Source organism: Bos grunniens, chromosome 12 (genome assembly GCF_055505025.1).
Source record: "Bos grunniens cultivar Pamir isolate PY7600 chromosome 12, Bosgru_T2T1.0, whole genome shotgun sequence".
NCBI classification, from domain to species: Eukaryota; Metazoa; Chordata; class Mammalia; order Artiodactyla; family Bovidae; genus Bos; species Bos grunniens.
In genome coordinates, this window is record NC_141176.1 from 72,003,684 (window position 1) to 72,018,933 (window position 15,250).

Below are 15,250 nucleotides of genomic sequence, written 5' to 3' on the forward strand. Positions count from 1 at the left end.
TTTAATGGTCTTGTGTCTCACTCTTTGTGACCCCATGGACTATACAGTCCATGGAATTCTCCAGGCCAAAATACTGGAGTGGGTAACCATTCCCTTCTCAAGGGGATCTTCCCATCCAGGGATCGAACCCAGGTGGATTCTTTACCAGCTGAGCCACCAGGGAAACCCTTCTTTCTCCTGGATTGTTGTTGATGGGAGATTGTGCTTTCCCTTCTCAAGGGGATCTTCCCATCCAGGGATCGAACCCAGGTGGATTCTTTACCAGCTGAGCCACCAGGGAAACCCTTCTTTCTCCTGGATTGTTGTTGATGGGAGATTGTGCTTTTGTGGAAATGATACTGCTACTGAGTCCAAGCTCGCTTTGCTCACTACGCAGTGGGCTAGCAAATCCGAGATGAGATGTGGAGACAGTTCAGTTCAGTTCAGTCACTGACTCTTTGCAGCCCCATGGACTGCAGCATGCCAGGCCTCCCTGTCCATCACTAACTCCTGACAGACTCATGTCCATTGAGTCGGTGATGCCATCCAACCATCTCATCCTCTGTTGTCCCCTTCTCCTCCCACCTTCAATATTTCTCAGCATCAGGATCTTATCAAATGAGTCAGTTCTTTGCATCAGGTGGCCAAAGTATTGGAGTTTCAGCTTCAACATCAGTCCTTCCAATGAACACTCATTGGAAGTGTTCAATCCTAAAGGACTGATCTCCTTTAGGATGGACTTGTTGGATCTCCTTGCAGGCTAAGGGACTCTCAAAAGTCTTCTCCAACACCACAGTTCAAAAGCATCAACTTTTCAGCACTCAACTTTCTTTATAGTCCAACTCTCACATCCATACATGACTGCTGGAAAAACCATAGCTTTGAGTAGCCATACCGTTGTCAGCAATGTCTCTCCTTTTTAATATGCTGTCTAGGTTGGTCATAACTTTCCTTCCAAGGAGCAAGTGTCTTTTAATTTCATGGTGGCAGGCACCATCTACAGGGATTTTGGAGTCCAAAAAAATAAAGTCGGTCTGATTCCATTGTTTCCCCATCTACATGCCATGAAGTGATGGGACCACATGCCATAATCTTAGTTTTTGAATGTTCAGTTTTAAGCCAACTTTTTCACTCTCCTCTTTCACTTTCATCAAGAGGCTCTTTAGTTCCTCTTTGCTTTCTGCCATAAAGGTAGTGTTATCTGCATATCTGAAGTTATTGATATTTCTCCTGGCAATCTTGATTCCAGCTTGTGCTTCATCCAGCCTGGCATTTCTCATGATGTACTCTGCATATAAGTTAAATAAGCAGGGGGACAGTATACAGTCTTGACGTACTCCTTTCCCTATTTGGAACCAATCTGTTGTTCCATGTCCAGTTCTAACTGTTGCTTCTTGATCTGCATACAGATTTCTCAAGAGGCTGGTCAGGTGGTCTGGTATTCCCATCTCTTTCAGAATTTTCCACAGTTTATTGTGATCCACACAGTCAAAGGCTTTGGTATAGTCAATAAGCAGAAGTCAATGTTTTTCTGGAACTCTCTTGCTTTTTTGACGATCCAATGAATGTTGGCAATTTGGTCTCTGGATCCTCTGCCTTTTCTAAATCCAGCTTCAACATATGGATATTCACAGTTCATGTACTGTTGAAGCCTGGCTTGGAGGATTTTGAGCATTACTTTGCTAGCATGTGAGATGAGTGCAATCAGACAAGGAAGGGAGTTTATTCCGGGAGTCAGCTGACCGAGAAGATGACAGGCTAGCACCTCAAAATAACCATTTTGTCGGGGCCTGTTTGCCAGGTTCTTTATGGATAAGAGATAGGAGGAGGCAAGGAAACAAAGTAATAAGACCATTTAATTCTTGCAAGTATCTCATAAAGCAGCAAGCCTCAGGCAGGGGGATGTGTTACTTTCACTTCCTTATAACCCTTCAGAGGTGGGCAGGATTGTTGTTATTACAATAACAAAAGCAGCAAGATAAGGGTTAACATCACAAAAATAGATCCAGTATGAATTCAAAATTAACCCTTCCTGGTTACAGAATCAAGGAAGCAGGAGTGAACTGGATTTATATTAAATGGTGTTTGTTTTGTGATGGTCCAGTGGTTAAAACTCTGTGCACTCAATGCAGGGGACATGAGTTCGATCCCTGGTCAGCAAACTAAGATTCTAGATGTCACATGGCACAATCAAAAAGTAAAAAACAATAGCATAGCAAATATTCGGACTTTGCTGATGGCTCAGATGGTAAAGGATCTGCCTGCAATATGGGAGACCCAGGTTCAATACCTGGGTCGGGAAGATCCCTGGAGAAGGGAATGGAATCCCCTCCAGCATTCTTGTCTGGAGAATCCCATGGACAGAGGAGCCTGGTGGGCTACAGTCCCTGGAATCGAACGTCAGACGCAACTGAGCAACTAACACTACATTACAAATACTGCATAAGAAAAAGGGGAAGCAAATGTGAAACAGTGAGAATAGCAGCTCCCGTTTTTTCAGAGTGTACATGCAATTCATTTTTCTCTCTCTCATCCATGTGTGAGAACACACATAAGAAGGTAAATTATTCTTTGTGAGTGTCCTTGATGTTAAATCCCTCATTGTTTGTTGGTAAAGCTAAAACTTGGGGAATTGAAACAGCTGTCCTTAACGTTTGGAGCTCAAGTTCAGATCCTTTTCTGTACAACTCTAGACTCCATGATTGACCACGGTGCTGTGCTGTCTTTAGGAAGTTTAAAAGAAAGAACTTTTAAAAAAGCAGATGATGCATGAAAGTGGCAAGTGGGGTATGGAGTAAACAGATCTCAGGCTTTCCTCTTTAGCTTAGTCACGTCCACCTCCTGATGCCCAGATCAGACTCCAGAGACTCAGGCCAGGGGTGTTTCTTTCACGACCTTCCCTTTCTGGTGAAGCTCAGTCCTGTCTTCCTTCCCTACATTTGAGCATCTCTGGAGAAGAGCAGGTTCTTCAGGAGGACAAGAGCAGGACAGCGGCTGCTGTTCAGCATTTTCCCCAGGGAGCTGATGCTTTCTCACAGCCACGTGGGGTGACAAGAATGGTAATGTGGACAGTGTCCAGGGCTTCACCCACCCTCAGGGGTCTGTGCAGCAGGCTCTTGTGGGAAGGGCCCCTGAAGGACTGGCCTGCACAGTGATTCTTCTGTATGTGACGGAACATTTATAAACATGAACTGGTCTCCTGTTCTCTGTGTGGTTGGGACATAGAGTTGGGGCCCCTTGTGTCCATTCCCTCCTTGACAGGAAGGGAGGCCCAGGTGGAGGAGAAGCTGAGAGGGGGTCCTGACCTCAGTTCATCACATGCCCACTATCACTTTGGACACACCCTGTTACCTGTCTGGCCATCTGACATTTCTGCAGCAAAGTAAGGACCATGAGTCAGAGGGTTTCCAAGAGGTTTTATTGCTGCTCTGAAACATTGCCTATGACTGTGATTAGCAACCAGCAAGGGGTCAGCAAGGTCTTTGCAACACCTGGGAACCGCTTAATGAATTATGATCCTGTGCTTGTCTCCTTGTGGAATCCACGTGTCAGTGGATGGACATAAGATAGTTTCATGATAGTAGTGTCTTAAGAGTTATTTTGGCCTGAATATACAGAGTTATTTTGGCCTGAATATTCCATTGCATGTGCAATGGAAAAGGCTTGATATTTGGAGAGAAACAGTCCTTGGTAGTAGCTCCAGGTGTTTATCTCAGTTTCTTCATTATTAAGTGGGGGAGGGGTGGGATTACTGTAAGGCTACAGGCCATGCCTGTGAAATGCTTTCAGTTAATGGTGGTCATTGTTTCTATTATAGCCTATTTGTCTTCATTCATCCATACTTAATTACATATACATATAATAAAGATTTCTGCTTATATTTCTCCCTATGCTCATATCTGCCTAATTTTGGAGGACAAATAAGTTTTAAAAAAAGCAAAATTTTTTGTATTACATATGTTAATAACAACTAATGTATTAAACTAGATCTAATTGAAGTAAAAGGTCAGTTTTCAGTACAATTCCAAAGAAAGGCAACGCCAAAGAATGTTCAAACTACCGCACAATTGCACTTGTTTCACATGCTAGTAAAGTAATACTCAAAATTTTCCAAGCCAGGCTTCAACAGTACATGAACTGTGAAATTCCAGATATTCAAGCTGGATTTAGGAAAAGGCAGAAGAATTAGAGATTAAATTGCCAACATCTAGTGGATCATAGAAAAAACAAGAGAGTTCCAGAAAAACTTCTACTCTGCTTTATTGATTACACCAAAGCCTTTCACTGTGTGGATCACAAGCTGTGGAAAATTCTGAAAGAGATGGGAATACCAGACCACCTGACATGCCTCCTGAGAAATCTGTATGCAGGTCAAGAAGCAACAGCTAGAACTGGACACGGAACAATGGACTGGTTCCAAATAGGGAAAGGAGTATGTCAAGGCTGTATATTGTCATCCTGCTTGTTTAACTTCTATGCAGAGTATATCATGAGAAATGCGGGGCTGGATGAAGCACAAACTGGAATCAGGATTGCCGGGAGAAGTATCAATAACTTCAGATATGCAGATGACACCACCCTTATGGCAGAAAGCAAAGAACTAAAGAGCCTCTTGATGAAAGTGAAAGAGGAGAGTTGAAAAGGTTGGCTTAAAACTGAACATTCAAAAACTAAGATTATGGCATGTGGTCCCATCACTTCATGGCAAATAGATGGGGAAACAATGGATACAGTGAAAGACTTTATTTTGTGTGTGTGTGTGTGTGGGGGGGGGTGGGCTCCAAAATCACTGTAGATGGTGACTGCAGCCATGAAATTAAAAGATACTTGCTTCTTGGAAGAAAAGCTATGACCAACCTAGACAACATATTAAAAGGCAGAGACATTACTTAGCTGACAAAGGTCTGTCTAGTAAAAGCTATGGTTTTTGCAATAGTCATGTGAGATATGAGAGTTGGCCTATAAAGAAAGCTGAGTGCTGAAGAATTGATGCTTTTGAACTGTAGTGTTGGAGAAGACTCTTGAGAGTCCCTTGGACTGCAAGGAGATCCAACCAGTCTATCCTAAAGGAAATCAGTCCTGAATATTCATTGGAAGGACTGGTGCTGAAGCTGGAACTCCAATACTTGGCCACCTGATGCAAAGAACTGACTCATTGGAAAAGACCCTCATGCTGGGAAAGATTGAAAGCACTAAGAGAAGGGGATGACAGAGGATGAGATGGTTGGATGGCATCATCAACTCCATGGACATGAGTTTGAGTAAACTCCAGGAGTTGGTAATGGACATGGAAGCCTGGTGTGCTGCAGTCCATGGGGTCACGAAGAGTAGGACACAACTGAGTGACTGAAGTGAACTGAATTGAAGTAAACCTCTGAGTTCATTGAGCTGAAGACTTTTCTGTAAGAAAATAGGGAGATATGAAATAATCAAATTTGCAACATCAATTCAGGCTGATGACATAACTCCGGAGTTATGAAGGAGGAGTTATGAAGGCTCAAGGAGTCAGAAGGCTCAAGGATTGAGTCTCAGTTTCTCTCTTTACTAGGAGTGTGACCAGTCACCAATAGGAAGTTGTCAATTCCTATCCTCTTTTTCATTTATGAAAGGTGTTCATACACTTCTTTACATTCTCACAGCATCCTTGAGTTTAGTGACTCTTGTTTCTACAGCACATTCTATAGAAGAGGGAAGTGAGACCTAGGGAGATCAAAGGACTTGTTTATCATGGAGACTCAAGTGTGGCACTTGCTTCCTCCCCAGATTTGCTGCAGTAGAGAAAAAGAAATGAGTGCTGCTGCTTTGTCTATGCCAGGGTTTGTCCAGTGATAATTATAGGTAGTCTAAAATTTCTAATATAATAACTGTAACTTAAATCTAATTGTTATCTTGTGATTTTGGTGATGTTCTTGTCATCTTTTTTTTTTTTTTTTAATTTCACCAGGTACTCTGGAGAAAATAGACTGATTTTTCTATTTATTTCTTAAGTAATATTCAAATAAAACTTGTGATAGATTGCCTGATCCTCAAATCAAAGCTTCATATCCTTCTTAACTTTGAGTGGTTTCTGCTTCCACAGGCAAGCATCTGCTTGGTTTAGCTGATCTGCTTGGTGTCCCTTGAGTACACTGTTTCCCTTTGGTTTTTCTTGCCCACCTTGGGTGTGTGTGTGTGTGTGTGTGTGTGTGCGCACACGCGCATGCACACACGTGTTCCGGTTTATTGTATAGCTTTTGTCTGTCGCTCTATGACTTGCCTTAAGTATCACTATGAAAACACAGGTCAGGTGTTATTACTTCTCTGAAAGTGAGAAGTAGAGACCAAGATCAGCAAAACTGGTAATTTAAGATCAAATAAATACTGTGCCTTCACCAGCCTGGGCCACCAGCTCTCACACCTGTGTCTCTAACACTGACCCTCACACCTGCATGTACAACTGCAACATGACATCACTGAGAGGTCATCTCAGCTTGTCCGTGAGCAAAGTCCCCTAAACCTGCATCCAACATCTTCCCCAACTCAGTAAATGGAGACCCTGTCCTTCCCCTTCCTCATGTCCCAGATACCACAGTCCTCTTCTCTTATGACTGATGCTTATCCTGGCAGCAGGTCTTACAGACTCCACCATCCAACTGGGTCTGGAATATGACCCTGTCTCTCCATTCCTGCTGCTCCCACTCTGGTCCTGACCATGGTCATCTCTCACCTAGATTATTCCAGTAGCCTTCTCACTTGTATTCACCCTCACTCATCCCCCTGTTTCCATAAAGCACAGGTATGATTCTTTAAAAACTTCAGATCTGTCACCCACCTCCACCTTTTACTGGAGTGACCCCAGGCTCCTCCTGCTCTGTCTCTGCCCTCATCCCCTCTTCTTACTCTGCTCTCCTGTGTCCTTTCTGGTTCTGAACCCCTTGGGCATCTCGCCCCTGCACCCACCCCTCCCTCTGTGAGGAGCAGCCTCTCCAGGTCTGCTTGAGCCCCCCTCCCACACGCCCAGATCTGTTCACACCCGCTCTGAGCACAGCCCTCACACCCCAGTGTGGACTCACTTCCCCCTTCACTCTTCATCCCCCTGAGCCAGCTTCCTTTTCCTTCTCATCCTTAGTACTTGCTTGCACTCAGGTTAATTTTCTATATCATCCATCTCCCACCATGGAAAGAAACTCTGAGTCTTTGTTTTCAATGGCTGAATTAATTGTGTCCAGAACAGTGCCTGATGTGTAGTCAATCCTCAACAAATATCTATTAAAATGGTCAAATGCATAAAAGCTGTGAAAAACTACAGAATAAAAACAAATGAGAAACCCTAAGAGGCTTTTTTTGTTGTTATTATTCAAGGTTATAGTTTAGTCGCTATGAAACATTCCCATTGCTCTTCATCAAATATTTGTATGAAGAACTGATGCTAAAGGATTAGGATGATGGGAATTCCCTGGTGGTTCAGTGGTTAGGGCTTTGTGCTCTCATGGCTGAGATTTTGGTTTCAGTCCCTTGTCAAAGAACTAAGATCCCACAAGCTACATGGTGTGGTGAAAAAAAGAAAAATTAGGATAAGAGGAGAATACATCTTAAATCTTATTCTTTTTTCCCTTTTTTATCTCCATACAGGATTTGCAGCTTCTGCAGGATGGAGATCTAACTGTCACAGGAGATGGAGGAACCCCACTGAGTGCAGGACAGAAAGCCCGGGTCAGCCTGGCCAGGTAAATGGGGTTTCACTTATCATCCTGCCCCTCCTCCTCCACAGGTCCTAGTAGATGTGAGCATGCAGACCCAACTCACCGGGTGGGCCTGTGTAAAGCAGGATCTTGCTCCTTCCCCTGGGCTCCTGGAATGAACATGGAGTTGTTGGACGCTGTCATGATTCAGGGCTGAGACCCAGAGAGTGTGAAGTATTTTCTCCTGACATCTCTCTCTGTTTTCTAGAGCCATGTATCAGAATGCGGACATCTACCTCCTGGACGATCCACTCAGTGCAGTGGACACAGTAGTCAGCAGGCATTTGTTCGAACAGTGAGTTTGCACCTGTTTCCTATGATCTCTGCCTTCCAGGTATCTGTAGAGAAAGATCAGGGAAGAGAGCTCAGGAAATCCTTTGTGCTTTAGGAGTCTTAGCTCGCTCTGCCCTGGTGTTCCTCCCTCCCCTCTCTTCCCTCCACAGAAGAGCCATCGTAGAGAAGTTTTGCATTATGATGAGATCAGGACAGGAACATACAGAAGGTGCTTCAAGTGTGTGGAGGAGACTGGGGTCCATGCTTTAGGGAGTCAGGGATAGATGGCAGATTTCCCCATGACTTTCAGTTGATGTTTCCAGACCTTAGGGATAAGAAGGATGGTGTAAAATTTTAAAATCAGAGAATAGGCCTTGGGAACCTGATAACTGGATGCCAATCCTTTTCCTCCATCATGTGTTGAAGACACATTAGAAGTGAAATTTTCAGTACCCACACAGGGCTTCCATGGAAAGACTTTTGGTTTATTAATCTGTTGGTTTGGAAATACTTAATAAAGTCTAGAATTTACAAATGATTTATTTCACATCTATGACTCAGGTGTTTAACATTGCTTCATGGGTCCTTACTAGAATTAATACTTAGGCCCTCATGTAGGGTTACCTTGAATTTGAAACTCGGTATCTTGGTTGAAGTCCTGACTCTCACTTTGTTTCTAGAATTTGTTGTCAGTGGTGCTTTCTTGGCCACAGAACTCCTGAAGAACAGCTCTGATGCTTTTCTGTCCTAACACACGCTGACTGAGGCCTCTGGTGGAGTCTAGACTGGCCTCTTTGTAAGCCTCACGAATTCACTTTTTCTGAAACAGCCTCCATATCTACCCCACAGTTAGTTCCCTTGCTGTCGTTCACCTTGTTAAAGCCAACGAGCCTTCCAGCTGCACTTATTAACTCCCTGCTTGTGCACTGAGATCGATGCCCTTACAGATGTTCCTACACAAAACCTCTTAGTTTACAAGGAGGACACTGAGCCAGGAGAGGGGAAGGACCACCCTGCGCTGAATGAGGGAGACTAGGACACCCAGCTCTCATTCCTGCCTCTGAGGAACCTGTTTCTACATGGAGCTTGTTAAGACAGATACCTGGGGAAAGTCAGAAGAGTCAAGCTTTAGAGAGTTTCCATATAGGGTAGGAAATACTAAGCAGAAGTGGCAGCTGGAGGCTTTCACTGAAGTTGGAAAGCTCCCTGTGCCTGGGGCTGGGCTGGAAGTGCCCTGTGGGCCTGCAGGCTGGATAGGTGTGTGGAAGTTGAGAAGAGGACCCAGTTCTTTTGGGGAAGGAAGAGTAGAAGCTCAGGTGTCGGGGTAGGAGGAAGCAGGGCTGTGAGAAGGACAGCAGACACATCCTCATGAAAGATTGTTGTTGAATCACGCAAAGACACCGGGATTCTTGGTCCCCAGAGGAGAAGAGTTCAATCTGGGGCCAGAGACGAGGCTTGATTGCTCAGAGCTTTTGTGTAATAAAGTTTTATTAAAGTATAAAGGAGATAGAGAAAGCTTCTGACATAGGCATCAGAAGGGAGCAGAAAGAGTACCCTTCTGCTAGTCTTCAGCTGGATGTTATATAGTCACTAGCAGTCTGTTAATGAAAGAAAGGAATGTCTAAAAACTCAGAATGGCACCAGGCCCCAATAAGATGCATTTTGGGATAATCTTGGCACCAAATGGTTTATCCTGGGCCATAAAATGATTAACTTGAATCTTGAAGAAGGGCAGACCACCATACAAATAGTTTCATTTACATAGATTAGGGGAACAATATCTGAGTATAACATACTGATTTCTCAAGTAGGTTCTGAGCCAAGAGGCAGAGCAGACTTGAAGACAGTTTGGGGGTAAATGCGTAGTATATTAGCTTAGCTTAAGACAAACATTTCCATAAGAAAAAGGCATTGGTTATCTCTAGGTTTGAGAATAGTTAACTTCAGGTGAAACCAGGTGTCGTTATGGCAACACAGTATTTTAAGAGAAACCTCCTTTTAAATTTGTATAGAGAAGGAAAAAATATCACTAGTTTGTTTCCTCCTGCCGCTTAAGAGAGAGAAAAATGTCTGACACTTGCAGGCTATTTCCTCTGTTTGGAGACCCCTGGCCTTCCTGCCTGTTACCCTCTCACTCGACTGGAGGAGGCAGTGTGTTTGGCAGAGAGAAGCTGTTTGGAAATTCTCGCTGTCAGGTCCTGTGTTAGTTGCTGGGGCTGCATATATTCAGGCTGTTCTCAAAAGAGACCAGAGCCTGGATAGCTTAAAAATAACAGAAGTTTATCTCTCTCCATACTGGAGGCTGAGAAAGTCCAAGTCAGGGTGCTGACAGATTCAGCGTCTGGTGAGGGTCTGATTCCTGTCCTCTCATGGTGGAAGGGTGAGGGAGCCCTGTGGTTCCTTTTATCAAGACACTAATCCCTTTCATGGAGGCTCCACCCTCATGACCTGATCACCTCCTGATGGCCCCACCTCCTAATACCAACACACTGGGGATTAGGATCTAATGCATGCATTTTGAGGACAAAAGCATTCAGTCTATAGCAAACTATCACACATGGAGGTGCTTAGAGAACGGAAATTGATTCTCTCAGAGTTCTTGAGGCTGGAAGTTCAGCGCATGGGCAGCTTTGGTCTCTGCTGAGCATGCTCTCCTCACCCGCTGGCGGCGGCCACCGCACTGTGTCCACATGTGGTCTTCCCTCTGTCCTCAAGCACCCCTGTGTCTCTGTTCATTTATTTTTTTTTAAGTTTTTATTAAAATATAGTTGATTTACACTATTGTGTTAATTTATTTGTACAGCAAAGTGACTCAGTTATATACATATATACATTATTTTTATATTCTTTCATTATGGTTTATCTCAGGATATTGAATATAGTTCTCTGCACTATACTGTAGGACCTTGTTGTCTGTCCATTATACACATAATAGTTTGCATCTGCTAACCCCAAATTCCCAGTCCATCCCTCCCCCACACCCCCTCCATCCATGCGACCCCAAGTCTATTCCCTGTATCTGTGAGTCTGTTTCTCTTTTGCAGATAGGTTCATTTTTGCCATGTTTTACATTCCATGTATAAGTGATAGATGATATTTGTCTTTCTCTTTCTGACTTACTTCACTTAGTATGATAAAGTCTAGGTCCATCCACAGTTTTGCAAATGGTTTTCTTTCTTTTTTTTTTTTTTTCCCCTATGGCTAACTGGCATTGCATTGTCTATATGTATCATATCTTCTTATCTATTCATTTGTCTATGGACATTTAGGTTATTTCCATGTTTTGGCTATTGTGAATAGTTTTGCTATGAACATAGGCATGCATGTGTCCTTTTGATTTATAGTTTCCTCCAGATATATGCTCAGGAGTGGGATTACTGGATTATAAGGTAATTCTGTTTTTAGTTTTCTGAGGAACCTCCATAGTCTTTTCCATAATGCCTGTGACAGCTGATATTCCCACCAGAAGTGTAGGAGGAGTCCCTTTACTCCTTTCCCCCTCAGCAACTGTTACTTTAATAATGACCATTCTGACTGGTATGGCATGATATACCTCACTGTAGTTTTGATTTGCATTTCTCTAATAATTCAAAACGGTGAGCTTCTTTCCACATACTTACTGGCCATCTTGATGAAAGTGAAAGAGGAGAGTGATAAAGCTGGCTTAAAGCTCAACATTCAGAAAACTAAGATCATGGTATCCGGTCCCATCACTTCATGGCAAATAGTGGGGAAACAGTGGAAACAGTGGCTGATTTTATTTTTCTGGGCTCGAAAATCACTGCAGATGGTAATTGCAGCAATGAAATTAAAAGACGCTTACTCTTTTGAAGGAAAGTTATGACCAACCTAGATAGCATATTAAAAAGCAGAGACATTACTTTGCCAACAAAGGTCCGTCTAGTCAAGGCTATGGTTTTTCCAGTGGCCATGTATGGATGTGAGAGTTGGACTATAAAGAAAGCTGAGTGCTGAAGAATTGATGCTTTTGAACTGTGGTGTTGGAGAAGACTCTTGAGAGTCCCTTGGCCTGCAAGGAGATCCAACCAGTTCATCCTAAAGGAGATCAGTCCTGAGTGTTCATTGGAAGGACTGGTGTTGAAGCTGAAACTCCAATACTTTGGCCACCTGATGAGAAGAGCTGACTCATTGGAAAAGACCCTGATGCTGGGAAAGATTGAGGGCAGGAGGAGAAGGGGACGACAGAGGATGAGATGGTTGGATGGCATCACTGACTCTATGGACATGGGTTTGGGTGGACGCCAGGAGTTGGTGATGGACAGGGAGGCCTGGAGTGCTGCGGTTCATGGAGTCGCAAAGAGTTGGACATGACTGAGTGACTGAACTGAACTGAATTGGCCATCTGTATGTGTCCTTTGGAGAAATGTCTGTTTAGTTTTTCTGCCCATTTATTTATTGAGTTTTTTGTAGTTGTTGTTGATGTGTTGAATGAGCTGTTCATGTATTTGGTAATTAAGCCCCTGTTGGTCACATCATTTGTAGTATTTTCTCCCATTCTGTAGGTTTTCTCTTCATTGTGTTTATGGTTTCCTTTACTGTGCAAAAGCTTGTAAGTTTGATTACATCCCGTTTGTTTATTTTTTAATTAAAAATAGTTATTTATTTATGGCTGAGCTGGCTTTTTGTTGCTGTGAGGCTTTCTCTCTAGTTGTGATGAGCAGGGGATTCTCTCTAGTTGCAGTGTGTGGGTTTCTCATTTCAGTGGCTCCTCCTGAGCAGAGCACCGGCTTTAGACTGTGTGGGCTCAGTAGTTAAGGCTTCTGGGCCCCAGAGCACAGGCCCAGTAGTTGTGGTGCATGGACTTAGTTGCTCCATGGCATGTGGGACCCTCCTGGACCAGGGATCGAAACCATGTCTCCTGCATTGGCACATGGGTTGTTTACAAGTGCGCCACCAGAGAAGCCCCCATTTGTATATTTTTACTTATATTTTTATTGCCTTAGGAGACTGACCTAAGAAAACATTGGTATAATTTATGTCTGAGAAACTGTAATCTCTTCTAGAGTTTTATGGTGTCACATCTTGTGATTAAGTCTTTAAACCATTTTGAGTTTATTTTTGTGCATGGTGGGGGGATGTGTTCTAAATTCACTGATTTACATGCCTGTGTCTATGTCCTTATATCTTAGTCTTCTCTTCATCTAAGCACATCAGTCAGATTAGATTAGGTCCAGTATAATTAAAGGTAATGATTAACTTTTAAAAGTCCCTGTCACTGAATTCGACAGTACTGATAGTTAAAGTGTCAAGTGGATCTGATTTATAGGTCACATAAAGAGGGGACATGACTGATTTATAGGTCCAGAATAGCAAAGTAGAGATTTCAGCAGAGTCCAGTGTGTGAGGGGGACATGTGTGAGGACCTCTGAGCTCTGGACACGAGGAGCTGGGATTCCACATCCTGTAAGCAGGGGTTGTTAGTCTTTGGTGGAACCTGCCCATACATAAAATGTGCTCAGTGTTGAGGTGATGAAAGAGTCATGGAGATGGATGATGGTGATGGCTGCACAACTATGTGAATGTACTTAATGCCACTGGGCTATATGTTTAAAATTGCCAAAATGGTAAATTTCATGTTAGGTATATTGTAACACACATACACACAAAGCTGCATAGTAGCACAGAATCTTTGAAAACACGAGAGAACAGGGCAGATGACACATGGCATGGCCTCCAGCTCTCTGATCTGACCCTCCTTTCCCAGACTCTCCTATTCATTGCTTGATGGATTTTCCTTCTGAGAAGTGCCTTGTGTCTTGTGAGTTCAGTGACAGGAGCTTGTGCTGTGCAGGGATTCCCCACCCCCACCCTCCTGGCATCGTGAGTAGCTCAGCCTCCTTGTTCCCAGCACCCCTGAGATCACAAACGTGTGTCACGCCATCTTGTGTGCATCTGCACAAGTTCTCCATCATGACAGGAACAGATTCTGCTGGTTGTTGCATTTGTGTCACAGGGGAAGGCAATTGGTGTGAAGGACAGTGTGCTGATCACAGAAGTTCTCCTGAGTTCTTTTTTGAACACAGGAGATATTTATAAAATCCTCTCAAATATTTTGGGTGCACCACTTTGGATATATACTTGAGAGAATCAGGCTTAAGACAGTTGTTTGCTAATCGGAACCACATTCTCTAGGGTGATTTAAAGCAAAAGCAGAGAGCATGAAAGCAATTTAGGAAATCACTCAGCAGCAACTGGAGGGTGTTCTCAAGTTAGAGAATTGGATGGAACAATATGCTGAGAGATAGTAGTCACGTGGAAGCTTAGTCATGTGAAGGGTTTTGTATTAAAAGTGAATAAATCACACTTTACTTACGATTAGCAGATTCCTTCAGTCATGAAGGAAGGTCATTAAGGTTCGTGAGTTTTACATTATGCTGTGAACACTAAATGGGTTCTGTCACCTACAGAAGGTGAGGGGCCTTGGATGAACCAGTGCTGTCTCACCTGTGTCCAGCTGTGGATCCTGTCCTGGTTCAGCCCCACATCCCAGACCCTCCCCCGCCCCCCACCTCCGCCCCGGCCCCGCCATCCTGCATTATCAAGTCTTCGGGTCTGTCCTGATCAGACTCCCACGCTGCTGTATACACAGCTCACACTCCTGCTCCAGCCCTTCTCAGACCCCTCTTCACATTCAGGAAGCAGCTCCAGGTCCTCAGACAGAGAACAGGCTTCTTTGCCATCTGCCCCCCTCAGCCTTTTCAGCTCGTCCCCACACCCACTCGGTGTCCAGCTGTGCGGGCTCTGTGGGGTCCTTTCTCACCCCGTCTGTCTGTGCACACTGGTCCCTCTGTCCCAGGAGCAGTGAGTGCACAGGACACAGAAGGAAGGTGAAAGACGGGACCGGCCATTCCCTCCTTCTGCACTAGGGGGCGCTCATGCCCTCTGTCTTCCCACAGCCCTCAGTAGGTGCCTTTCATCATTTAGGAGTCCCCTCTACCTGCCCCCAAGCTGTGAAGGGAGGAAGGCGCCTCAGCTCAGCGTGTTCAGTCCCAGGACCCCTGCACCTGCTGTGTCTTCTTCCAAGATGTTTCCCCAGTCTCAGGGCTCCCGTGTCTCCACATCTAAGACAGCAGCCCCTCTTGGTTTTTCTTTAGAGCACAGGTCACAGCTGAATAGTGCATTTTCTGTACTTGTTCAGTGTGTCCTCTACACAGTACAGAGTATTATCTTCTGTTTTGACCTGTGGGTGGATCCTCAGCAGTTGTACAGTGCCTGGCTCCCCAACAAACCTCTGTCGATTGAATGAATGGAGGTGG

General features: G+C 44.1%; 1 protein-coding gene across 1 annotated transcript in view; it reads left to right on the top strand.

Moving 5' to 3' along the window:
- LOC147361882 (ATP-binding cassette sub-family C member 4-like) overlaps positions 1-15,250 on the top strand; it is a 115,995-nt gene that overhangs the window by 43,516 nt on the left and 57,229 nt on the right. Inside the window, exons 6-7 of the mRNA XM_086328423.1 lie at positions 7,591-7,685; positions 7,909-7,995. Coding sequence (XP_086184549.1) covers positions 7,591-7,685; positions 7,909-7,995 — 182 coding nt within the window. The remainder of the gene's footprint in view (positions 1-7,590; positions 7,686-7,908; positions 7,996-15,250) is intronic.